The sequence below is a fragment of the Lagenorhynchus albirostris genome, chromosome 1 (assembly GCF_949774975.1).
Source record: "Lagenorhynchus albirostris chromosome 1, mLagAlb1.1, whole genome shotgun sequence".
Classification (NCBI taxonomy): Eukaryota; Metazoa; Chordata; class Mammalia; order Artiodactyla; family Delphinidae; genus Lagenorhynchus; species Lagenorhynchus albirostris.
In genome coordinates this window covers 3,342,471-3,369,025 of record NC_083095.1, presented here as the reverse complement: position 1 = coordinate 3,369,025, position 26,555 = coordinate 3,342,471, and the positions used below count along the sequence as shown (strand labels likewise).

Sequence of the window (26,555 nt, the reverse complement as noted above, 5' to 3'; positions counted from 1 at the left end):
GGTGCATTCATTCCCTAGGGCTGCTGTAATAAATTACCACACGCTGGGTGGTTAGAACAGTAGAAATTTGCTCTCACGCAGTTCTGAAGGCTGGACGTCCACAATCCAGGTGTTGGTAGGGCTGGCTCCTTCTGGAGACTCTGAGGGAAGATCTGCTCCAGGCCTCTCTACCGGCTCCTGGTGGCGGCTGACAACCCTTGGCTTGTGGACGAATCGCTCCAATCTCTGCCTCTGTCGTCACACATTGTTCGTCCTGTGTGTGTCTGTGTGTCTGGGTCCAAATTTCCCTTTTCGTATAAGGACACCAGTCATTGGATTTAGGGCCCATGCTAATCCAAAATGACCTCATCTTAATTGCATCTGCAAAGACCCTATTTCCAAGTAAGGTCGCATTCACAGGTTCCAGGGGTCAGGACTTCAACGTGTCTTCTGGGGGACGTAATCCAACCTCTCAAATCCCCAGATATCCCATCAAGTAACTCTTCATGAAGACGCATCGAGAACTTGATATTTGTGTCGCCTCTTCCCAAAGTCTTGAGGAAATGAAGGAATGCATTGTGGGTTTGGAAGGAGATGAGCTCAAAACACCTGGGATGACTTAGAGCGGCGATCAACATGTGCGTGTGACATCATAGAAATAAGCTGTGACCGTGTCTTTACAAATCGGCTTTGATGTGTTTGTAGCTAACACCTGCTGAGTAATACTGGTATTTTTTTGGCTGCGCTGTGTGGCATGAAGGATCTTAGTTCCCCGACCAGGGATCAAACCCATGCCCCCTGCATTGGAAGCGCAGAGTCTTAACCGCTGGACTGCCAGAGAAGTCCCACTTTTTTTTTTTTTTTAACTTCTGTTCTTTTAGAATCAGCCTGTAATTCACCTGAAGGGAACAGAATTACTCTGTTTATTTCCTCAGGCCTCAAAGATTCCCTCCTCACCCACAGTGAGCAAAGACGCGGTTCCAGCCACTGTCCCACTCTAAGGTTCAGTGTTAACCAGAGCAAGCCCTGGACCTCATTGAATCACATTCTAGGTGGGGACTCAGACCCTAAGCAAGAAGCACAAATATGTGTCATGCAGGGAAACATGCTCTGGAGGAAAATGAAGCAATAAACAAAGGGGTAAGCAGTGGTGGTGTTATTTTGAAGGCCCCTCTGAAGGGTCACGCTTGAGCAGGGGTCTGGCGCAGAGAAGGAGCAAGCTCCTTAGGACCCTGGAGGGAGAGCATTCTTTTTATTTATTTATTTATTTTTTTAATTTTTATTGGACTTCCCCGGTGGCGCACTGGTTGGGAGTCTGCCTGCCGATGCAGGGGACACAGGTTCGTGCCCCGGTCCGGGAAGATCCCACGTGCCGCGGAGCGGCTGGGCCCGTGAGCCATGGCCGCTGAGCCTGCGCGTCCGGAGCCTGTGCTCCCAACAGGAGAGGCCACAGCGGTGAGAGGCCCGCGTACCGCAAAAAAAAAAAAAAAAAAAAAAAAAAAATTATTGAAATATAGCTGATTTACAGTGTTGTGTTAGTTTCAGGTGTACAGCAAAGTGATTCATATATTTTTTTTCAGATTCTTCTCCATTATAGGTTATTACAAGATATTGAATATAGTTTCTCGTGTTATACAGTAAGACCTTGTTGTTTATCTATTTTATATAAAGTAACGTGTATCGGTTAATCCCAAACTCCTATCTTATCCCTCCCCCCACCCCCCTTTCCCTACTGGTAACCGTAAGTTTGTTTTCTATGTCTGTGAGTCTTTCTGTTAGGAAGAGCATTTTAGAAAGAGGGGAAGACCCTTAGGCTGGGACTGGCAGTGCAGGTGGAGAAGAGATGCCCGATTTGGGAGGCGTCCGGGGAGAGCGGCAGGGTTTGCTGCTGGACCAGACGGAGATGTGAGGGGCTGGGAGTTTTTTCAGAGACACCAAGGAACACCCTGAGCACCTGGCTGAGGCAGGCAGTGTTTCCTGAGATGGGGAGCTCTGGGGGTGTCGGGGAGGGGAATCAAGGGTTCACTTCTGGGCAAAGAACAGGTGGGACAAATAGAAAACAAATAGCAAGATGGTGACTTCACCCAGCCATATCTCTAACCCCACACCACCCCGCAAATAAAGGGCAGAGATTGTCAGATAGGATTTTTTTTAAAGCAAGAGCCAACTATAAGAAACCCACTTTAAATATTGGGTTGGCCAAAAAGTGCCTTCGGTTTTTAAGTAAAAATAGAAGACACGTCTTTCATTTTCACCAAGAACTTTATTGAACAAAGTAGTCACACTTTTGTTCCACTGCCTTCTGCCATTTTTCAGGCAACTTCATAATTCCATCTTCCCCAAACTTTTTATCTTCTTGATAAAAGGTACTGTTCCGAGTACCTTTTACAGTCTTCCAGGGAATTGAAATTTTTTTCCATTAAGAGAATTTTGTAAAGACCGAAATAAATGGAAATCTGAAGGTGCAATGTCCGGTGAATACAGCGGATGAATCAGAACTTCTCAGCCAAGCTGTAACAGTTTTTGCCTGGTCATCAAAGAAACATGCGGTCTTGTGTTATCCTGATGGAAGATTATGCGTTCTCTGTTGACTAATTCTGGACGTTTCTCGTCAAGTGCCGCTTTCAGTTGGTCTAACTGGGAGCAGTGCTTGTTGGAATTAATCGTTTGGTTTTCTGGAAGAAGCTCACAATACAGGACTCCCTTCCCATCCCACCATGTACACAACATCACCTTCTTTGGATGAAGACCGGCCTTTGGTGTGGTTGGTGGTGGTTCATTTCGCTTGCCCCACGATCTCTTCTGTTCCACATTATTGTACCATATCCATTTTTCACCGCCCGTCACAATTTGTTTTAAAAACGGAACATTTTCCTTACGTTTCAGTAGAGAATCGCATGGGGAAATATGGTCAAGAAGGTTTTTTTCGCTTATGTGGAACCCAAACGTCAAAGCGATGAACATAACCAAGCTGGTGCAAATGATTTTCATAGCTTGACTTGGATATTTTGAGTATGTCAGCCATGTATAACGTTGGTTGTTCTCAATTAATGTCTTCATTTGATCACTATCAACTTCAACTGGTCTACCTGACCGTGGAGCATCGTCCAGCGAGAAATTTCCAGCACAAACCTTCGAAAACCACTTTTGACACGTTGGATCAGTCATAGCACCTTCTCCATACACTGCACAAACCTTTTTTTTGCATTTCAGTTGCATTTTTACCTTTCCTGAAATAATAAAGCATAATATGCTGAAAATGTTGCTTTTTTTTCCTTCCATATTAAAATGGCTGCACAGAAATTCACCAATTTTGATACTTTTTTTTAAATGCACGCTGATGTGACAGCTGTCACGTACAATCTAACAAAATTGTTTCGAATGAAGTTAAAGACAACTAAGTGCTACTAGAGCCAGCTTACGGAAAAAACCGAACGCACATTTTGGGCAACCCAGTATAAAGGCACAGATGGGGTAAAAGCGAAGGATGGAAAAGACATCACACTAACACTGATCCAGAGAAAGCCAGAGAGACCGTGCTCATATCAGATGAAGTAAATTTCAGAGCAAATAATGCTACCAGGAATAAAGTGGGGCGTTTCACTGTGATCCAGGGGTCGATTCATGAAGAGGACACGACAATGCTTTATGTATCTAATAATAGAGCTTCAAAATATAGGAAGCAAAAACAGACTGAACTGCGTGGAGAGAGACAATTGCACAGTTATAAGCCAAAAGTTCAACACCTCTTTCAATAGGTAGAACAAGTAGCACGGATATAGGTCTTAACACTTTCAGCCAAGTTGGCCTGATTGGCATTTTCTAGAACACTCCACCCAACAACAGCAGATGTGACTTCTAAGGTTGGGACTCATCGGTGTGCAGACGTACTGAGTGTCACAGGGCTGGGAGGGAGTGTTGACAGCACACACAAGCCGCGCAGTGTCAATGGCGTCCAAGGGTCGAGCAAGAGAAGGGCCCAGAACTGGTCACTGGATTTGCCCACGTGGAGGCCATTGGTGACCTTGACAACAGCACTTGCGGGGGGGGGGGGGGTTGGGCTGGGTGAGAGGCAGTCCCCACCTATGCTCATTTTCAAGGAGTTTTCCTGAAGAAGTCAGCAAAGCATGAGAAGTGCTGGCAGGAAGGTGTGGCAAGGGTTTCTCGAAAGAAGGGATGCATTGGAGCAGCTTGGACATGGCCGGGAAGAACCCAGGAGGGAGAGAGGGAACGTTTGAGGGCGAGGGCAGGATTTCAGAGACGATGTCCATGAGAGGTGGTGGGGCCCAGCGTCCCCAGGGAGCGGCGGCCGTGGCCGGGGACACAGACAGTTCTCAGGTAAGAGAAGAGGCTGGGTACCTCCAGAGGAGCGGCCAGGGCAGCGGCAGGCGTCCCGGGGGACTTGCGCGCAGGAGAGAGACTGAACTGTCTGCATTAGAGGCAATCTCCTCTAACTTTATCATTGGGCGGTGGGATGCAGGCTGGACCACGGGCTGGCATTTCCCTCTGGTCACCGCCATTGCTCGCTTTGCGACCCTGGACGAGTCACCCGGGTGACCTTGGGAAGGTGAGCCTGGAGGCGTCCCCGGGACGGATGGGGCAGCAGGCTGGGAGGAGGCCTAGGAGCGACAGGAATAGATTCCGGGGTGCGCGTCCTCCGCGGCGCCACTAGAGGGCGCCAAGCGACCGCTCTGTTCCTTAGCGGCGCTTCCCACCCCCACCCGCCCGCCCCCCAGCCGCGTCCAGCCTGCCTCAAAGTCGCCAGGAGCCCGGGGTGATTCCAGACTCACCTAGAGGCTCATCAGACAAGGAACCGAGACAGAAAAGGGGGGGATGCCAGGACGACCTTCATCAGAAAGTGTCCTGTAGTCCGGTGAGCGATAGGTGGGTGGGGTCCCGCGCTGGCGACGGAATGACGCTGCCTGGTTTCGAGCAGCTGGGGAGGTCAAAATCCAAAATATGCTCTGTGGACCGGCCGCCGCTGCCACCCGGCACCGCGTTCCCGAGACGTGAGGCGTTGCTTTCACAGCCATTAACCAAGCACCCACGTTGCGCCAGGCCCTGCTGGTGCTGGGAATGAGCCCATGGAATGAATGAATGAATGAATGAGTGAGTGAATGGGCGAACCCAATGTGGAATTTCGAGGGGGGAGAGGGGAATGCCAGACGCAGAGCCTGAACGTGCTGGGCCAGCCGGACTTCCGCTGAGGGCTCAGTGTGGCCCAGGGCTGGGAGAGGGAGAGGGAGAGGGAAGATGGGGATGAGAAGGAGCCCTCAGCTTGGATTTGAGGGGCCATCCAGTGCAGTACTTGAAGGAGAAGGGCGGGGAATGGACATGTGGACAGTTCATCACCAACTTCTGATGAAATACATGTGGCCCAGCAGCCACTACCATCCCCCATCAACTTAGAAAGAATTCTCTCTCGCCAGCACCCACTGCCTACTGCCAACTGAAAGCAGCCTCTACTATGAACAAGAGAAAGCGGAGATGCCAAACAGAGTTTGCGGTGGGAGAGGCCAGGTTTGGGTGGAGGGTTCCCCCCCAACACACACAGAGTCAGCTCGGGGCAGAGTCCTGCCCCAGGAGGCCAAGGGAGCATCTCACAAAAATATCCCCTTCCCTGTCAGCTGGGGGCAGTCTAGCCAGCCCCCAGGATAAGGAATTTAGAGTGCTGGGCACCCTCTGTAAGCCGTCAGTCAACATAGACCATTCTTCTTACGATGTATTTATTCAACACAGCAAACATCTTTAGAAAACAGAAATGCAGGCGCATTTGATCAATGTATGGATCCTTGTAGACTGATGGTTCAGGTTCCTCTGATTTCCATTCTCTTAGAAACAACAAACACTTTTGATTTTGAGCCTGTCGCACATATAGGGCTGCACCTCCGGAGCCTGCTGCTCTGTTGCCCTGGCTCGGAGACAGATTGCAGATGTTTGAGTCCCTTGGATGCCCAAATGGCTGCATCTCCTGGGTGGTGCTGACTCATGGTGCAGGCTGCAAGCAGCCTCTCTCCATCTGCCAGTTTGCTGCTGGGTTTCTGGGGCTCCAATGGTGCGTGGTCAATTCAGAGTTCACTAACCTGCACCTAACAGATTTTCTTCCATCCCTGTTCCTACCCCAAAGGACATGGGGCAGGGGGCAGCCCTTAGCAGAGTGCCTGGTATTGAGTGAGCTCTCAGTGTTAGTTGTTGGTGGAGTTACTATTATTCATTACCATTATGATCATAGCACAAACTCATTGCAGTGCTTTGTATTTTTCCAGGAAGTTTATTTAGATCTGCTCGGGCATATGATATAAGACTGGACTAGTGTGAAATAAGTCAGACAGAGAAAGACAAATATCATATGATATCACTTATATGTGGAATCTTCAAAAATGATACAAATGAACTTATTTACAAAACAGAAATAGACTCACGGACAGAAAACAAACTAATGGTAAGCAACAAGGACCTATTGTATAGCACAGGGAACTACACTCAATATCTTATAATAGGGATTTCCCTGGTGGTGCAGTGGTTAAGAATCCGCCTGCCAATGCAGGGGACACAGGTTCGAGCCCTGGTCAGGCAAGATCCTACATGCCGCGGAGCAACTAAGCCCGTGCGCCACAACTGCTGAGCCTGCACTCTAGAGCCTGCAAACCACAACTACTGAGCCCATGTGCCACAACTACTGAGCCTACGCTCCTAGAGCCCGTGCTCTGCAGCAAGAGAAGCCACTGCAATGAGAAGCCTGCGCACCGTAACGAAGACCCAACGCAACCAAAAATAAATAATTAATTTTAAAAAATCTTAACCTATAACGGAAAAGAATCTGAAACAGATATATATATATATATCATTTTGCTGTACACTTGAAACTAACACAACATTGTACATTAACTATACTTCAATTTTAAAAATTCCACAGAAAAAGAAGAGTGGACTGATGGAAGGCAGGAGGAGGATGGGATATTAATCTGTCCCCTCTGCCATGAGCTTCTTAAAGACAAGAATCGTCTCATTAGTCTTCATGTTCCAGCAGTTCCTGGGGCTTGGCACTGGGTAACTGAACAAGAATAGGCATACTGCGTGTTTTGCAGTTTTCCAAAGATGATTTGGGGAAATCAAATCATCCCATCATCATTCTACCAATCAGGATTCAGCTCTCTGACTGTGCACTTTGATATAAAAATAGCACCTTTGGCTTCCCTTCCTCCACCCAACTTAAGAAGCGAGTGATGAGTTTGAACTTTCAAAAGCCAATTACTGCTCCTTATAATAACTGTCATTTCTAAACCAAGAATGTGGGCAGCCTCCATTCTGGCCCTTATGCCATCTCGGTGTACTGGAGGAGGTCCAGGCAAATGGGAGCTGGGGGGAAACTTATTGGGCAGGCACGGCAGTCCCTGCCTTGTGTGGACCCAGATGCTGAGGCCATCGGAATGACAGCGTCAGCCCCGGCTGCTGTTCTAGGTGGATGCTTGTAGGTCTCCCCCGTGGTCCTCACGGCATTCCGGGGGGAATTATTTTGCCATTAGCAAGCAGAACCTACAACAGCCAGGCTTCACCCCACCGTTCAAGTGTCACCTCCTGCCTTTCCCGTACATCGCTCCTACAGTCAGGCCTCTCTGCTTTTGCAGAAGCTGCTTCCTGCTCTGGGAACGTCCCCTCCCAACCTCCCTCTTTCCAGCCTAGCAATGTGACACTTCCCTCATCTCCTCTCCCTCTGAAAAAGATCCTCAGTCTCCTTATGTATATTTAATAACACAGATGACTATATTCTAGCTCAACACATCGTAGTCATTCATTCGTTCAAAGAAACTACACAGGTTAAGTGCTTAGAACAATGTCAGGCACAGGCTAAATGCTCAAAACACGTTAGCTCGTTAACACCATTCATTCATTCAGTATTAGTGCAGTGTCTCAGGCTCTGTGCTGTTCGCTGAGTCCACAGCAGTGAACAGGACAGACGTAGTCCCTGACCACCTCTCACCGCCCCCCGCAAGTTCCCACCGTTAGAGCTTGAGGTGTCGGTACTGCGGAGCCCCGCCCAACACTGTAACTACGAGTCCCAGAAGGCTGCGCGGCGGAGTCACCCGGGCCGCCTGAGCGCGACGTCGTGACGTCGGTACCGTGAGGGGGCCCAGTGGCTGCGGCGGGCGCCGGTCGCGGGCGGCGGGAGGCGGGCGGCGGCGGCGGCGGCGGCGGGGCGGGGCCGGCGGGCGGCGGCCTTTAGGGAGGAGCCGGCGCTCCCTCTCCTCAGTCGGCAGTGGGCTAGCGGGCGGTCGGCTTGTGCTGCTCGTTTCTCTCGTGCGTCCGCCCGCTCGCTCTCGCGCCGAGTCGCGGCCGCCTTCTCAGCGCTGCCTGCGGGTCCCGAGCGCGGCGCCATGTCGGAGCCCGGGGGCGGTGGCGAGGACGGCTCGGCCGGCCTGGAGGTGTCGGCAGTGCAGAACGTGGCCGACGTGTCGGTGCTGCAGAAGCACCTGCGCAAACTGGTGCCGCTGCTACTGGAGGATGGCGGCGAGGCCCCGGCCGCGCTCGAGGCGGCGCTGGAGGAGAAGAGCGCCCTGGAGCAGATGCGCAAGTTCCTCTCGGACCCGCAGGTGCACACGGTCCTGGTGGAGCGCTCCACGCTCAAAGGTGCGGGGCCGGGGCTGCGGTGGGTCCCCCGGCGCCCCGCCTCGCTCCCGCCACACCCCTTGCTGCCGGGGCCCCAGGGTGCCCCCTTCCGGGTCGCGGGGACGGAGGAGGTCGCCCAGCCTCGCCGTCACCCGCAACAATGGGATCGCTTTGTCAGCTCGGCCTCAAGATGGCCGAGTTGGGTGGAGACAGCGTCTCCCGGGCTGAGCGCGGGCGGAGGCCGCATTCCGGCCTCCAATGTCACATGGGCTTTTCGGTTTCGATTTGCGTCCAGGCCAAGGCCGGCCTCGGGAGGGATGTGTCAGTGGCGCCGGGGGCAGCCTGGATTGTGGTCCTTCGGTCGTCCGGGTGTAGGGGGAGATACTGGCGAGCCGGAGCTGGGGGAGCCCTGACCGGCGGGCATCCCGGCCTCTGCCTTGTGCGGACCCAGATGCCGAGACCCGAGGAGTGACAGTGACAGCCCCGGCTGCGAGCGGGGCATCACTGTTCTAGGTGGATAGCGCACGCAGGTCGCCCTCTTGGACTTAATGCTGTCCCTGTTGAGTGGGTGCATCTGCCTACTTCAGACGCGAGAAAACTGAGGCTCAGTCGAAGTGACTGCCCCAAGGTCACACCAGCTAATCCTACTCCCTAGGCTAGACTCAGCATCTCAGTGTCCAGCCCACTGCTTGTTTTCCTTCATCATGCCTTGTATTTGTGTGATGCTTAGATGATCCTAATGATGGCCCCATGGTCTTTGAATCTATTTTACAGATCTTAAAAGGAGAGAGACTTAGGTTAGGCACCTAGTGGAGGGACGGGACAAAAGGTTTGCATATTCCAGCAGTCTCCTCAAATAGTGACCTCCCAAAAGTAAGCCTAGGTTCCTCTTGAGAGTGGAGCTTGCCTTCAGGGAGGGTTTCCCCTTGATGCTTTCAGACCATTTTGTAGCCAATGGCGAGCTTATTTGACAGCACATGTCTGGGTGTGGCACCGTCCATCCGGGAAGCCAAGGATGATGTCCAGGTAAATGCTAGCTTAGCACCAAGGATTGGGCATTGTCTGAAAGTGTTCGGAGACAAGCTTCTTATAATCTCAAAAGCTGTATGGTTCTGTCAGTAAGAGAATGTCAACTCTCTGCCTCACCGCTCCCCTCCACACACTTAGTTTCTTGCAGATAGTTTGTTTCTTTCAAAGGTTTTTCCTACTCAGGAGATGCTTCATTGTAGCACTGGCCTCTGCAGGAGGGTCAGCGAGTGTGACCCAGCGAGTGTTTGGGGTTGTTTTCCTGCATGGAAACTGCTACTGTTTAAAAAAAATTTTTTTGACTCATCTGTTTTCTTTCAAAAAATGTATATAGTCACAATAGAAAATTAAAGTATACAGATAAAATTAAAGTCACCTGAAATCCTTCGACCTGGATATGACCACTGTCAGCATCTTGATATCTGTCTTTCTGGTCATTTTGTAATGAATATACATTATTTTATTAAAATACATTTTAATCTGCATTGTTATTGTATTTTGAGTAGCTTTACCTTGGCTGATTCTTGATCGTATTTTCATTGCACAGTTTTTGTTTTGAAATCAGTGATTTCTACCTTAGGTCTCAGTTTCTTTTTTACAGAAAAAAATGGTAGGTTTTGTTCTTTGCTTCTAGAGTGCTCCTCAGTGATTCACTGTTCTCAAACAACTTAGAATTGAACTTTGCTAAAATTATTGGAGGGGGACCCTATTTCTGTTGAATGCTTTCTGGTGCAAATCACCTCTGTTTTCTTGATGGATCCATTTTCTCCTTTCATCAGGGCGAGCATCCACGGATCCAAATCTTGGCTCCATAATGACTTGCACTTTTGAATGTTGACTAGGTAATGAGACTGTCTGCAATTGAAATCCTGTCTCATTCCTGGATTTATAAAAGTTCTGGAAGTATTTCTAGTAATTCAACCTGTCTTAACTTATTTTTCACTTACAAAAATCTGAGGAAAAACTATGTCGTCCCATCAGTCTTATTAGCATCCTGGCTACACTAGCATAATTTAGACATAAGTGTTAGCCCAGGTCACTTAGAAGGAGGGCTGGTTTTTATGAGGTAGCATTGCCATTTGCACATTTAATCAAATACAAACATCCAGTAGTTATTTACGGTGAAAAGGCAGGCTTGCATTATGACGTGGAGAATAAATCTGAATGGTTTGAACTCAATAAAGACCGCCACCAACAATGAAGTCATATAACTTATTTAATGAACGGGAGAAGTTACTTTTACTTTATCTTCCCCCCACTTCCCCCCGTTTTTATGGAAAGAATTTTCCAAACACATGTAATTGTATATAGAAGCTTTTTTTTATATGAAGGTATATCTCTATATGTTTTTTTAAGTACTCCAGCTAGCTTTAAACTTTTTTTGTTAAAGTAAAGCCGCCTTTAAAGTGTAGAATAAAGGTTGTGACTGTAACACTTGATCATTTTTTTTTTTTTGGCCACACCGCGAGGCATGCGAGCTCGTAGTCCCCCATCCAGTGATCGAATCTAACCCGTGCCCCCTGCAGGGGAAGCGCTGAGTCTTAACCACTGAACCACCGGGGAAGGCCCCCTAACAGTTAATTTTGATAGTGAAGAGTTGGTGAAAGGGAATGTCAAATTGTAGCTCCCCGTTTTAAAAAGAGAAATCTCCTTCCTGTAATTCCTGGCCTATAGAAAATTGTTTTCCTCATAGCGTACTTCTAAAAGTATGACCAGGTGGGTGATCCCTACGTGATAGGCATATTACGATGTTAATGACACTTTTGTAGCGCTTTTTACCTGAAGTGCATTTTGGGGTGTGTTCTGCCCCGTGAAAGGTTGGGTGGTGAAGGTAGGGACTGGTAAGGATGCTGCGGTTTGCAGCTGCTGGAGTGGTGGTTCCAGGGCTTGTCTGGGACCAGGCTGGGAACGGGTGCTGTGGGGTTTTGGTTCGGTTTTGTTCCACTCAGACGTGTTACCCTTGGAGCTTTGTCTGTAAGACCGGAAGTAGTGGCTGCCTTTAGTCGGTGCCTACCCGAAGCTTGGGATTCTAGTTGTTCCTGACGTACATGGTTCAGGGGTTTTACCCTCTTCATTAGTGCAGAGGTGACTGGAGTCTGGAAGAAAGCCATTGCTCCTTGCAGGACTCAGCTTCCTAGAGGCGCGGTGGCGTACGGAGAGGTATGTTTTTGTGGAGTTTTAAACATTATTTTTCTGAGGATTTAATTTCCCTAAAAAGAGAAGAAATGTCGTAGATGGATGAGTAAAAAGTATTCATTTCTGGCTTAGACCCCAAAATGGTTAATAAAATGATTAATAAATTAATAGGAAATATTTGCTGTGACATGGCACTGTCTTGGAGCACTGGGCCAGGAGTCCATCAGCCTGAGTTCTTGCTGTCCTGTGCTGTCACGCCATAGGTGGGCCCCCCACCCTCTGTAGGACAAAGCAGTCTGCAGCAAGATGCTTTTTAAAGTGAGGTGTTTCGTAGTGAGTGGAATTCATGTACAGGAAAGGGAAAGCAGTCATTACTTCTTTTTAAAAAGTAAAGACAGATGGAAATTTCGACTCTCAGCATCATGGAGTATCAGGCTGGGAACGGCGGGAGAGATTTAGTCCAGCGCCTCTGTCATGAGTGAGGAAACCAAAACCGCAGGATTTTAAGACCCAGTTAGGAAAAAGATGTTTTAAGAAGGATTCTGAAACCTAAGAACTAATTTCTCTGTTGAATTCCTTGGTATCCATTAAATAGGAGTGTTTGTTTTCATTTACTTCATAGCAATTACTTCTTTTGAATTAGTGTTAGCCTTAAAAAGCATGAAGTCTTAAATCCTTTAGGCATTACTGACTTAGTTTTTTTCACTTCCTTCTCTTTTTTTCTGGAAATGTCAAGAGGAGCCCCAGTTTTACCTTGTGTACAAGGATTACATGGGGTTCAACCCTCCTTTCAAATTCCCAACAATGTTATGATGGAGGAGAAGACTCAAGACGCTCACCACGCTCTTAGCCTTGTGCAGGGCAGGGAGTGGATGCGAAGAAGTCACGGCCTCAGAAGGAGGACAGAAGGGCGGGTGGACGTCAAGGTGGCTGGAGGAAGTACCGGGGATGGGAAAGCGGAGAGCTACCAGGAGGGCGTGTACCGGGAGGGAGTGTACGACAGCGAATCGCCCAAAGTAATGAGGTATTAGGAGTCTGTTTGGATTTTAAAGGGAAAAGAAAAGGAAAGATAAAGAGAGCCAGGAACACGTAACACGTCATCTGGCCAAAGAAAATGACTGGCTTCGTTTGCTAGCTTGAGAGGAGGCTTGCCCTGTGGCTGGAGAACGTTGGGAGGGGAGAGGGAGGGAGGGGATGACCAAGGGCAGGGGAGCCGGCAGCCTCCCCTCACCCCTTTCCAGTTGCCTGTTCACCAGTCTGCGGACACATACCCATCTACCTAGGAGAGGTGATATGAGTCTTAAGGTAATTGAATGTGCATCTGTTTGTATTTCATTAAATGAGGCACATTGCTTACCTAATTCACAAGGTAATGATACAAATCACTTATACTTTGAAATACATTCATCTTTCAATAGAAGCATATGCAGAATAGTGCTAAATGACATTTTGAACATCTCTAGGAATTTGATGAACTCTCAGAAGTTAACCAAAGAAATGTCCACAGGGCGCTGTAAGATGTATCAGTATGTCTTGCAGCACAGGAACTCGAGAGTCAGGTGCAGCCTGTCTGCGCTGGTATTTTAGTTCCCTGAATGTGTTAGTAGGCAGCACAGTATCAGTCTGTTGTGTATTAACCAGTAACTTTAGCATCATTAGGAAACTGGTTCAGACTTTACCGAAAGTGGTATTACCTGATAAACGTGCAGATGGTGTTCGTATATAGCAGGATTAGTACCCTCTTTGTTGGGAATCAACTAATAAGTGTCTTTCTCTCCTCCTTTAAACAATTTTTTTTTAAAGTTTCTGCAGAAATAGAATTATTGTTATTTGGAAAATACAATAATTTATAAAGAGGCAGGAAAGTTTAAATTGTTGGGCAGTTTATAAAACCATGTCATGTGTTCTTTATAACGGGAATCAGACATCCTCAGACTTCATATGATCTTCGTATTTATGGGGAATAGCGTTAAAAAACTAATCCAAAATGTAGTCTGTGGCTGATATTAATAATGACTTGCATAAATTACTGTCATCAAAGGAAGTTAGACTTTTACAGAGCAGTAGAGGACACGTATTTCACATACCCGTGTCTGAGGATTACGTCATCGTGTGTGCGTTCCTGAGCCCCAGCCGTCTCCTGCTGCATTGCAGTGTTATTCCTAGCGCAAGCTGGGCTGGGCTGGGCTGGGCTGGGTGTTCACAGTGGTCCCGAGACAGCCGTGACTCATCCCCTGGCCTGCTGCCAGTTCCTTTAACCCTGTTTGCATTAGGATGTGCTGGGGATGTGGTTAGATGTTGTGTCCAGTTGGCATGTTTTCTATATGATTTTATTTGTATAGAGGATGCCGCTCTGTCCGGGAGGAAGATATGATTCAAGGTTACACCATATTTTTTACTTAGTAATTTCCTTTGGTGATTATAGAATGTTACTTTTATTGTCTATTTATTGTTTGGGTGTTATCTTAATGACATATTTTATATAAGTCATAGAACAGCATTATTGAAAGTTCCAAAAATCAAGGGAAAAAATATTTCATAATCCCACCACCCTGACAACTATTTTAGTTTGCGGGTATTTCCTTATACTCTTTGTCTTTGTGTTTTACAGATTGCAATTATATGTTTGATTGGTTTCAGGCAGTATGATTTATCTTATCTTGTGGTATGTCCACATTTCAGTAGTTAGAAAACTCAGTTGGTTGGTTTGGGGTTTTTTTCAGGTAGTTAGTAATTTTAAAAAACAGCTAGGGGGCTTCCCTGGTGGCGCAGCGGTTGAGAGTCCGCCTGCCGACGCAGGGGACACGGGTTCGTGCCCCGGTCCGGGGGGATCCCACATGCCGCGGAGCGGCTGGGCCCGTGAGCCATGGCCGCTGAGCCTGCGCGTCCGGAGCCTGTGCTCTGCAATGGGAGAGGCCACAACAGTGAGAGGCCCGCATACGGCAAAAAATACGAAAATGTTCCTCCACTCACTCCTCCTCTCCTTCCTAAAATTATACAAAAAACAACATTTTGGAAGAGTAATTGTCTTGATGAATATATATTTATATATATATATAAATAAATATACTAATACTTTATATTCTTTTAGTGTCAATTTTGTATTTGTCTCATCTTAAAACGAAAGAAGCAAATAGCTTTTGTGCATAGTTTTTAGCATTTATAGAAACCTTTTAGACCACCTAATTTAATATCCCACCCCCCTCCTCTGTTGCCCCTTTTACGTTTTACGAATTTGAAGCTGACAGGAAGAAAAATGACTTTCCCGAGATCACTTAGTTAAGTCTACTGCCTTTGTTATTACACCATGACGTAGAAGTGAAGGTGAATCGTACATATCAAGTTAGATTAATCCTTCGATATTAATTTTTGCTAATGCAGTTATTCCATACAGTATGTCGTCCCAAAGATAATTCAGCTAGAGGGTGTACCCATCTAGCTGATCAGTACTAGATCCAGAGGTTTGTATTACTTCCCATTTTTATGATTTTTATATTAATTTTTCAATTTTCATTTTTAACTATCTAGAAATTGTATTCGCATGCATCTTGAGTTATCTTAGTATTAAATTCCAGTAAGCTTTTTCAAATCACTGCTGTATTCGTAAGTTGACCCCAGAGCAGGCTGTGAAAGCGCCGTAAGAGCAGAGGGGACAGCCAGGTGAAAGCCCCCTTGGTGACCTGGGGATGCTTCTTGCTGGGGGCTTCCCTGTAGGGCCTTAAAGAGGGAAGAGGGCAGCCTGTTGAGGAGCCCGGGTTTGGAATCAGACTTCTGAATTTTCACTCTGTCCCTTTCCAGTCACATGTCTGAGGGCAATTTACTTACATTCCTTGCTTGGAAAATAATAATAATAATAATAGTCATGCCAAGCCCCATAGTGTCGTCGTGAGGGGTAGATGTGTGATGCGCCTAAAGTAATGCCTGTCGCATAGCAAGTGCTGAGTAGACACCTGAGCAGAATACCCTGGGGCTGGGGGTGGGAAGCGACCTCTGTGACTGGAGCACAGGGGATGAGACTGCTGGGATGCGGTGGGGAGAACTTGGCCTTATCGGACACCACCTAGCACCGCCCTGGGGCCGGGGCCCACTCTAGGCAGTGGCTCAGTCAGTCATTCAACGACCCAGGCATGCCAGTGCGTCCCCAGTTTACAAACAAGGAAACGGAGATGCCAAGAAGTTAAGAACCTTGCCCAAGATCCCACAGCAAATAAGTGCCTGGGTCAGCAGTCAGAAAAAATGGGTAGAAGGGAGAATTCGGGAGAGCCGAGTCACGTAGGGGTTTAAACGTCAGGCTGGGGTTGGGGTGAGGCTAGTCGTGCTCTGAACAGTTGATAAGTTAAACATTGGAATACTGACATGAATTTGATAGAATATTTATTATGATTTGTAGAGGATGTTGGTGATGAAGGAGAAGAAGAAAAAGAATTTATTTCCTATAACATCAACATAGACATTCATTATGGAGTTAAGTCCAATAGGTGAGTAGTATGAATATACCATTATTTTGGACTGTAAACTTGTGAGGATTAAATGTAAATCCTAATCGACTGAGACAAAGATGCTAAGAAAACACTCAAAAGATTTCTGCTCTTTAATTCAGTTTCTTATCTTTGATTTTATTTATTCAAATTAAGAGGATTTCCAAGTCAGTATAAAATCTAAAATATTTTTATTTTAATTGCCATATCATGGCATCATCCATTCTAGGTTTGAGCCGTAATGTGCTTGGCCTATCTAATAATGCTCTCAGAGTACACCTGAGTTTCCATTATTACAAGTAAGTAGTAAACATTCGTAGGTACACCGGTCTGGTTCTTTTTAGGATAAATCCCTAAAGATAGAGTTACGGGTTCAGGTTCAGATGCGATGCATCACTGAAGTCTTGAACGTGTGTTACCAGATCTCCCACCTTTTAAAAGGTTGTGCCAATTTGTACCCAAATGCAAGCGCAATGTTGGTCTTGCCTTGGCTTCTTAAAACTTCTTACTTTGAATAATTTCAAGCTTACAAGAGGTGCATGGATAGCATGTAGAACTCCCAGATGTCAGTTAGCATTTGCCATGTTTGCATCATCATTTTGTTTCCTGAACCATTTGAGAGTTATAGACAACCTGCCCCTTTATCCCTAAATACTTCGCAGCATTTCCCAAGAACAAAAACATTCTTGTTCACAGCCTCAGTACAATTTTCAAATTCCAGAAATTTTGGTACCGTATTACTCTAGGTATAGTACATATTCATATTTTCTCAATAATGTCCCCTACAGTATTTCTCCCATGATCCAGAATCCAATTCTGTGTCTTTCTTTCTGTGTCTTTGATGACATTGCCATTGTTGATAAGTGCAGGCCAGTAGTTTGACGGACTGCCCCTCCATTGGATCTGTCTGATGTTTCTCCATGGTTACAGTCAAGTTGCATATTTTCAGCAGGAATACTACTGTGACTGTGTTCCTTCTCAGCGTGTCACATCAGGAAGCTTCACTGACTTTTTAGAATAATGTGAAGTATTATGTATAAAGTACATATACGTAATATGAGAACTGGAAAATTCAAATATTGCTTCTGTTGAAGCTGTTAACTCAACCACCTTTGAGCACCTGTTATGTGTAAGATACAGCAGTAGGTGTGCAAAGGAATAAAACATAGCTCCTTTTCCCAAGAAGTTTATGGTCTTTTGGGAGAAAGGATGGCAGATACACAACTAGCTGTAATACTTGGCCAAGTCTTAGAGGTGTAGAATACCATGAAACATGAAGGCTGGGGAGTTGCTTCTGCTTAGGGATGGCCCCACGGGAGAGGTGATGCTGGAGTTGGGTTTTGGGGGTTACTTGGAATTTCAGCAGATGAATATAGGTTTCTTAAGCAACTACACAAAAGCACATGAAGTTTAGAGAATGGGCCATGTAGTTTAAAGGGTGTCTCAGGTGGGGTGGGGGTGCATAGCAGGAGATGAAACTGGAAGGGTTGGTTTAGGCCAGGCTGCAGGGGCCTGGAATGTCCTCTCGTCACTTCAACCTGCAGGTGACTTTTGTTTAGTCAAGTTGACATGTGATTCAGTGCCGTAAATGAATGGGACAAATTATTATGAGATCGGATTTAAGTTAATTGGGGCTTGTAACTTGCAATTGCTAGGGAGGTTAGTTTTCCTGAGGGCAAAGTTATGAACTCAACCCCCATATGAGATAAACTAACTTGGTCTGCTTTCATGGTCACATGTTACAACCTTAACCTTGATTCGCTAGTTCTCACATAGGTGAGTAAAGAAAGAGAAGCAATGTATTTCACTATTAGAAAAGCAACAATTTAGTCTATTCCTAATATGATTTTAAAATTAAAACATTCAAATGAATTTTTAGTTTGCATGCAACACAAAGAAGGCTGCAGTTACTGAAACTGATGAAGAATGAGACTCTTTGTTCTAATTTCTTCTTTTCCGTTCTTTCAGCCTGGCATTCATTAAACGGACTCCAGTGATTGACGCAGACAAGCCAGTATCGTCCCAGCTCCGCGTCCTCACACTCAGTGAAGACTCGCCGTATGAAACCTTGCACTCTTTCATTAGCAATGCGGTGGCTCCTTTTTTTAAGTCCTATATCAGAGAGTCTGGCAAGGCAGACAGGTAAAAACCATTTTTCCTTTGTTAGTTTGAATGCCGTGTTTTACTTAATGTTCACAACACGCTGTGGAAGATGATGTAAAATTCAGAAATCGGGAGGGAAAAGCTAGTAAACCAAGAGGGTGTAAATCTGTTGCATTAAGAAAATGTGTATTATTAATATTGACAGACCTGAAATAATAGAATCTCTTTGGAGACCAATAGCACACTAAAGTTTGAGGTATTTCCTGTCTTTTTAGGGATGGTGATAAAATGGCTCCTTCAGTTGAAAAAAAGATTGCAGAACTTGAAATGGGACTCCTTCACCTGCAGCAGAATATTGAAATTCCAGAGATCAGCCTGCCCATTCATCCAATTATTACAAATGTTGCAAAACAGTGTTATGAGCGTGGAGAAAAGCCGAAAGTTACAGACTTTGGAGATAAGGTTGAAGACCCAACTTTTCTCAATCAGTTGCAATCTGGAGTTAACCGCTGGATCCGAGAAATTCAAAAAGTAAGAACACAGTATTGAAAATGTCATGTAAAACGCTGTACTCTTTAATATCTGTGAGAAAACTGGTCCGAGTTCTTGTCAACGAGGTGAATTCTGTGATGACTGTTAGCAGTACCTCCCACTGGTCCTGGGAATGCTCAGTGGAGGATTAATGTCGGCCCAGGGGTGGAGTGGAGTGGTCAAGGGTACCGTGTGACATGGTTTAAATACCATCCCTGAGAGAGCACTAATCTCAGCTGTCTCAGACCTTTGATTTCTTTTTTTTTTTTTTTTTTGGTTGTGCTTTGTGGCATGTAGCATTTTAGTTCCCCAACCAGGGATCGAACCCGCACCCCCTGCAGTGGGAACGTGGAGTCTTAACCACTGGACCTCCGGGGAAGTCCAGACCTTTGATTTCAAACTAAACCGCTTATAATACAAGGAAGGAAATCTGCTTGAAATGTAAAAACTAAATTATAATGCATGTTCTTAGTTAACGGTACGTTTTTTACCTTTGTTTAAATGCTGAATACTCTTGAATGTTATTTTATATTTAAGGTGACCAAACTTGATCGAGATCCTGCCTCAGGAACTGCCTTACAGGAAATCAGTTTTTGGCTAAACTTGGAACGTGCGTTATACCGCATCCAGGAGAAACGAGAGAGCCCAGAAGTTCTCCTGACGCTGGATATCTTGAAACACGGCAAGCGTTTCCATGCCACCGTCAGCTTCGACACTGACACAGGTAAGAACTAGAGCTGATAGTCTGATCAATAAGCTGTTGACCTGGGTTTTGTGATGAAAATGAATAGATGCACCATCTTTTCTGACTGTTTACTTGGCAACTTATCTCATCTTTCCCCCAGCTCTAGGTAATGAAAATGATTCTCTCACATACCTCCCTTTCCCTTCCAGGGTTTTAAGAACATAAGCCAGTTTCTAGGCATGAGTACAGGGGACGCTGGGAGCTTCCCTCCTGTTTTCTCAGTTACTTGGTTCCTTGAGTAGGCTGTATTTTTTTAGTGTAAAGTCAAGTGTGCTTTTGACAATCCAAGCAGAAACACGGTTTATGTTAAGCAGAAGTTCTTTGCCCACAGGGCTGTGGAAGGAGAGCTGGTCAGTACTTTCTCTTCCGCTATTTACCTGCCCCTTTCCTCTGTTCTCTGCCCTCCTCCCTGTTCTGAAAAGTAGTCAAGATAAAGTTATTTTCTGAACAGGCAGCAGGGGGAGTGATGTTGAATGAGCATGTACCAGGCACACAAATGTGGAATGACTGGCCATGGGTGGACATTGCTCTACCACTCTGTGCCCACCAGAGACGTGTTAGAACAAGTCATCAGGACTGCAGCAGTTGTCATGTTCTTTTCTTCGCCTCCAAAAAAGGTTGTGGTGCCCACATGTTACATGTTAGAGGGAATTCCGGGTGGAAACCTTCCAGTTATTTTGGTCATACTGCATACGTTCACTGGGATATGGGCACTCACTAGTACTGAAGTGTATACCTTGAATTTTTTAATACCTCTGAAACCTTTATTTCTTTCCTAATACATTTCTTTTGTAAATCTTATGCCAGAGGAAGTAAAAAAAAACAGACCAGGAGCCAGGTTTTCTGTGATTCCATGTCCATAATACATTCCCCTAACTTGAGCCATGGGTATAAAATTTAAATTTTACTGTTCTTAAGGATGATAAAATTCTAGTTTTTTAAAATTAAGTAGGGCTTCCCTGGTGGCGCAGTGGTTGAGAGTCCGCCTGCCGATGCAGGGGACATGGGTTCGTGCCCCGGTCCAGGAAGATTCCCACATACCGTGGAGTGGCTGGGCCCGTGAGCCATGGCTGCTGGGCCTGCGCATCCGGAGCCTATGCTCCACAACGGGAGAGGCCACAACAGTGAGAGGCCCACGTACCGCAAAAAAACAAAACAAAACAACTAAAGTAGTGGGAGATGCAAGAGGGAAGAGATATGAGCATATATGTATATGTATAGCTGATTCACTTTGTTATAAAGCAGAAACTGACACACCATTGTAAAGCAATTATACTTCAATAAGGATGTTAAAAAAAATACTAAGGTGGTATTACTAGGATGTTTAGATAATATAGAAAGCAAAAAAAAGATGAAATCTTTGGGGCTACCACTCATAGGCTTTGGAGTGCATGAGTTGTCTGAGTTGACTGATATTCTTAAAAAAGCAATAATGAGACCACACTGGGATTATCTTGTTAATAACACTCTTTTCTTTCAAATAGCACAATTTCTGTGTCACTAAATCTTTTGCAACATCAAAATGCTCTGTTGTGAGGATATACTTTCGTTTACTTAACCAGTATTTAAACCTAAAAGAAATATCTTTTTGCTTTTTTTTTTCATTGTGGTATAACTGACATATAACAACATTATAGTTGTCTCACTTCATGTGAAAACCATTAACTGTTTCTATGTTAATCTAGGTCTGAAACAGGCTTTGGAAACTGTGAATGACTACAATCCTCTGATGAAAGATTTTCCTCTGAATGACTTGCTGTCTGCCACTGAGCTGGACAAGATAAGGCAGGCACTTGTTGCAATTTTCACCCATCTGAGAAAGATCCGAAACACAAAATACCCCATTCAGAGGGCACTGCGTTTGGTGGAGGCGATCTCAAGAGACTTAAGTTCTCAGTTACTCAAAGTGCTGGGCACTAGAAAACTGATGCATGTTGCTTATGAAGAATTTGAAAAAGTGAGTTGTAATATATCAGAAAACCAACCTGGGGGCACTGAGATGAAAATCCGCTTTAATAATAAACTTCCTTTGTTAAATTATATACCAGGTTATGGTCGCGTGCTTTGAAGTCTTTCAGACTTGGGATGATGAATATGAGAAACTCCAGGTGTTGTTGAGAGACATTGTCAAAAGGAAAAGGGAAGAAAACCTGAAGATGGTGTGGCGCATCAACCCTGCCCACAGGAAGCTTCAGGCTCGCCTGGACCAGATGAGGAAGTTTAGACGCCAGCACGAGCAGCTGAGAGCTGTCATTGTCAGGGTCCTGAGGCCACAGGTGTGATTCACATTCTAGAAATTCGTATGTGCATTGTTTGAATGACCCTCTCTCTTTTTTTGTTTAGATTTAACTACTTGTTTCTGTTTTATACTGTGAAGTACTTCCTTAGCTCCGTTTTTACCCGTCACTGTAATCTTTTAAGATCTAGTGATTCTGAATCCTGGTGTTTCAGTTCAAATCTTTCACATTCTCCATTGATTCATCCCCATCTCCAAATTGCATGGACCCCAGAGCCAGACTTCGTGGGTTTAAATCCTAATCCCACCGTTGAACTAGCCATGTGCCTGGGGCATGTTATTTAACCTTTTCCCCAGACCCCTTATCTCTAAAATGTGGATAATAATTGCATTTGCCTCAGATTTATTAAAAGAATTAAATGACTCCTTTTCTTTGTTCGTGCTTTTTTATCTCTTCTCAGTCCACCACTCTTCTTCACCAATGCCTTTCTCCCTTTAAAAAACCCAGTCCAGAAATACTTATAGGTAGAAGCGTTGGTAAGTGGATAGATACAGGATAAAACCAGTACAGAACCAATGTTAATTACAGGCTCTAGGTGGCGGTATATGGGTATTCAGTCTAGAATTCTTTCTACCCTCCTGTATTTTGAAAATTTTGTAATAAGCTGTTAGTTGGGTTGGGGGGGATCCAGTCTAGAAATTATGCCATCTAGAAGGGTTCATTCTCCGATAGGAGTGCCTGCTATTCAGGGTGGAGCAGATTGTTAGTAACGCATCCTCGGCATCTTTTTACTTAGTGCGGTACTAATTTGTATGTACACGTGTGCGTGTGTTGGTTTAAATGTTAACCCTTCATTGTGTCCGTGAGAGACTTGAGACTGGGGCTGATTTGTTCTGGCCTAGGGTGTCTGGACCCTTTTTTGCCACGTCCCTCTTCACAGATATCATTGTTTCAAAAGATCATTGTCTGCTTTCTTTTTGTTTGTAAACCATATGGAATATGTACGTCCTTTACATTTGTAAGATGTATAATAAACTCAGGTGTGCAGACGTACATTCTCAGAACAGTCTTTTGGACTACTTAGTCTGTTCACACGTAAGATAATTATTGATATGGTTGGATTTAGACCTGCCATTTGCTATTTGTTTTCCATTTGTCTCATTTTTGTTGTTTCTCTGTTCTTGTACTGCCTTCTTTTGTGTTATTTTTAGTATATCATTTTAATTCCTCTATAGACTTGTAGCTGTATTTCTTTGAATTTTCTTTTTTAGGGATTACTCTAGATCTTTAATTTATCGTGATGTGCTCAGTACTGACTGAACCTCATAACCGGTGTAGCCCTGTCTCTTCCTGCTTGTCGTACTTATAACAGTGGAAATAACACTGTTCTTTCCATACATGTATATTACATACCTATTACATGTATTGTAAACCCAGCAATACAGTGTTACAAGTTTTGTTTTAAACAGTCATATATATCTTAGAAAAATCAGGAGAAGAAAAGAAAAATACTAATACAGTCTTTTACGTTTGTCCCCGATTTATAGTTTCCAGTTCTCTTCATTCCTTCCTATGGCCTCAGTTACTCTCTGCTGTCTTATCTCTTTAGCCTAAAGGACTTGCTTTAGTATTTCTTGTTCCATAGGTTTGCTGGCAACAGTTTCCCTCATTTCTCGTTTATTGGGAAAAATATTTCACTCTCATATTTGAAGGATAGTTTGACCAGTTATAGAATTCTTGGTTGACAGCAAGTTGTAAATCTGCCCAGACTTTTCATTCTTGCAGGACTCCCCAGGGTCTCCTGTGTGTCCGTGTAATTTAGTACCTCGGCCCTCGTCAGGCTGTCTTTTCCAGAATCTCCCCTTTATGCTTATTGCTGTTGTCCTCCCACCTGCAAAGCTGCGGGTTTTCCTGCCTGAGCTGGCGGATGGGAGCCCCTCCAGGCAGGACGGCCGTCAGCTCACTGCTCTTACCTGATACAAACACAGCTCAAGGTGCTGGCCGCCATTGCTTGTTTTCCGCTGTCTTGAAATGGCTGCTTAATCACCGTGCCCAGTTTTTGCTCCTACACTGTCATCACCCAGAGTCCTCAGAATGTTTTTAAATACATAAACTAAAACGCACAGGTTTACAAATAAACAGTTGTCAGCAGTTTTGAAATTGTGATCTAGTCATCTGTATGCTTCTCCATGAACACGTAAAAGAGCAAGACCTAGTGCCAGGCCTAATACCATAAGTTTGAAGTAGTGAGCATAAACATGATCGTAGGATGTGTACAGCTGTGATGTGATGAGGAAGGAGTTATTGATGACAGAGTCAGAACTGTGAACAGCGGTGGCTGTAGCCCACATTCGTAATTGAAGGAAATGCTAAATTTAATTAGGGAGTTAGTGAAAATAATGATTTTCCCCAAACAAATTCACAGACTGTCTGAGTTTCATTCGAGGCATCTGTGGACCCCAGATCAAGACCCCTGCCTAGTGTTATAATTCTGTGAGAGTGTGGGCCTGAGATATGCCTGGAAGTCTTAACATTTCCTGAGGCAAAGATCCTGTGTGTACTCTGCTGTCTCTCCAGTAGCATGAAGGGAACTGAATGGACTCTTCTCAGTTACCGTAGCACTTTATCTGTCCCTCTACTGTGGTATGGACCGATGGATTATAATTTAAAGTTTAAAAAAAAGAAAAGAAAAAGGAAAAGCATGTTGGATACTAAGTTTGTACGTAGCACTCCTGTGAATTCCTGAGCTTTCCAATGCAATTTTAATCATAGTCTAAACACTGAAGAGGGAAGAACCCCAAACCCAGGTTTTAAGACATGTTCTTTTAGCTTAAGCAACAAAACTACATTGTCAGAAGATCTTTCCAGCACAGAGTTAAAACATACCATATAATGTCTTACATGGTCTCGTTGAGTTGTAGTTATAAAACGTTTGGCTACACGTTGAACCTGCGTGGTGGACGGGTCGTCTTGTGTGGCGTGTGCTGCTTGTGCGCGACGGGATGAGTCTTCATTTGGCAGACGTTTTCGTTACGAATCCTCTCCTTCCAGGTCACAGCAGTGGCACAGCAGAACCAAGGAGAGGTGCCCGAACCCCAAGACATGAAAGTAGCCGAGGTTCTCTTCGATGCTGCCGACGCAAACGCCATAGAGGAGGTCAACCTCGCTTACGAGAATGTCAAGGAGGTGGACGGGCTCGACGTCTCCAAAGAGGGCACGGAGGCCTGGGAGGCTGCGATGAAGAGATACGACGAGAGGATCGACAGGGTGGAGACCCGGATCACCGCTCGCCTTCGAGATCAGCTCGGCACGGCCAAGAACGCCAATGAGATGTTCAGGATTTTCTCCAGGTTCAACGCGCTGTTTGTCAGGCCTCACATCCGCGGGGCCATCCGCGAGTACCAGACCCAGCTGATCCAGCGCGTGAAGGACGACATCGAGTCTCTGCACGACAAGTTCAAGGTCCAGTACCCGCAGAGCCAGGCGTGTAAGATGAGCCACGTGCGCGACCTGCCACCGGTGTCGGGGTCCATCATTTGGGCGAAGCAGATCGACCGACAGCTGACGGCCTACATGAAGCGTGTGGAGGATGTGCTGGGCAAGGGCTGGGAGAACCACGTGGAGGGGCAGAAGCTGAAGCAGGACGGAGACAGCTTCCGCATGAAGCTCAACACGCAGGAGATCTTTGACGACTGGGCCCGCAAGGTGCAGCAGCGCAACCTGGGCGTCTCAGGCCGCATCTTCACCATCGAGAGCACGCGCGTCCGGGGCCGGTCCGGAAACGTCCTCAAGCTGAAGGTTAACTTTCTCCCCGAGATTATCACGCTCTCCAAAGAAGTTCGAAACCTCAAGTGGCTCGGCTTCCGAGTCCCACTGGCGATTGTAAACAAGGCTCACCAAGCAAACCAGCTCTACCCGTTTGCCATCTCGCTGATCGAGAGCGTTCGGACTTACGAACGCACGTGTGAGAAGGTGGAGGAGCGCAACACCATCTCCCTGCTGGTCGCGGGCTTGAAAAAGGAGGTGCAGGCTCTGATTGCGGAGGGCATCGCCTTGGTGTGGGAGTCCTACAAGCTCGACCCCTACGTGCAGCGCTTAGCGGAGACTGTCTTCAACTTCCAAGAAAAGGTGTGTTCTGCTTTCATCCTCCACGTCCGGGGAATGAGCTAAACCCAGCGATGGCTAATCCGTTAATACATTAGCTCCCCCGCAGAGGGCACGCGTGATCCCTACAGCTTGGGGCCGAGTCCGCTGAGAGGGAGAAAGCAGCCTTTCACTCACCGGGCTGCTGGATGGTGCTGCGGCTTTAGGGAAGCCGTTAAGTGACAGCCCGAGTTCAGGTCGGAAACCAGTAGAGAGGTGAAGGGCACGAGAGCTTTATTACTGGTAAAGCTGCGTGGAGAATGGGCTCTCGATCCGCAGTCGTGGTGCTTGCGGTCAGTCTGCCCCAGACCTGGACTTCCACCCCAGACCCTCGCCCAGCTGCCCAGCTGCCACCGCGGGCAGGACAGAGTCCACTGGTCTGGTGCGCGGCCGGCTCCCAGTGAGGGAAAGTGCTGAGCGGAGCGCGTTGGTGTCCTCCTCCCAAACTGACAGTCAGAGGTCGCCCTTCCCGGGAGCAGGGGCGGGCAAGGGGGGAAGCTGCTCGTTTCCGTACATTTCCCTTCCTCCACAGAGACACACGTGTGTTCTCACGCCAACACGTAGGGTTAG

At 46.1% G+C, this 26,555-nt stretch overlaps 1 protein-coding gene across 2 annotated transcripts in view; it reads left to right on the top strand.

Annotated features, from left to right (window-relative positions):
* The first annotated feature begins 8,200 nt into the window (after window positions 1–8,200).
* The window catches only part of DYNC1H1 (dynein cytoplasmic 1 heavy chain 1), a 66,907-nt gene continuing 48,552 nt past the window's right edge, over window positions 8,201–26,555 (top strand). The window contains exons 1-8 of one of the 2 annotated variants that reach the window (XR_009542335.1): window positions 8,201–8,607; window positions 16,139–16,226; window positions 18,195–18,368; window positions 18,605–18,860; window positions 19,398–19,584; window positions 21,291–21,562; window positions 21,654–21,881; window positions 24,894–25,970. Coding sequence is in view for 1 of the 2 variants with exons in the window: in XM_060158693.1 (XP_060014676.1) it covers window positions 8,355–8,607; window positions 16,139–16,226; window positions 18,195–18,368; window positions 18,605–18,860; window positions 19,398–19,584; window positions 21,291–21,562; window positions 21,654–21,881; window positions 24,894–25,970 (2,535 nt within the window). In the remaining variant the exon portion in view is untranslated. The remainder of the gene's footprint in view (window positions 8,608–16,138; window positions 16,227–18,194; window positions 18,369–18,604; window positions 18,861–19,397; window positions 19,585–21,290; window positions 21,563–21,653; window positions 21,882–24,893; window positions 25,971–26,555) is intronic. The other variant, XM_060158693.1, reaches the window with a different exon arrangement.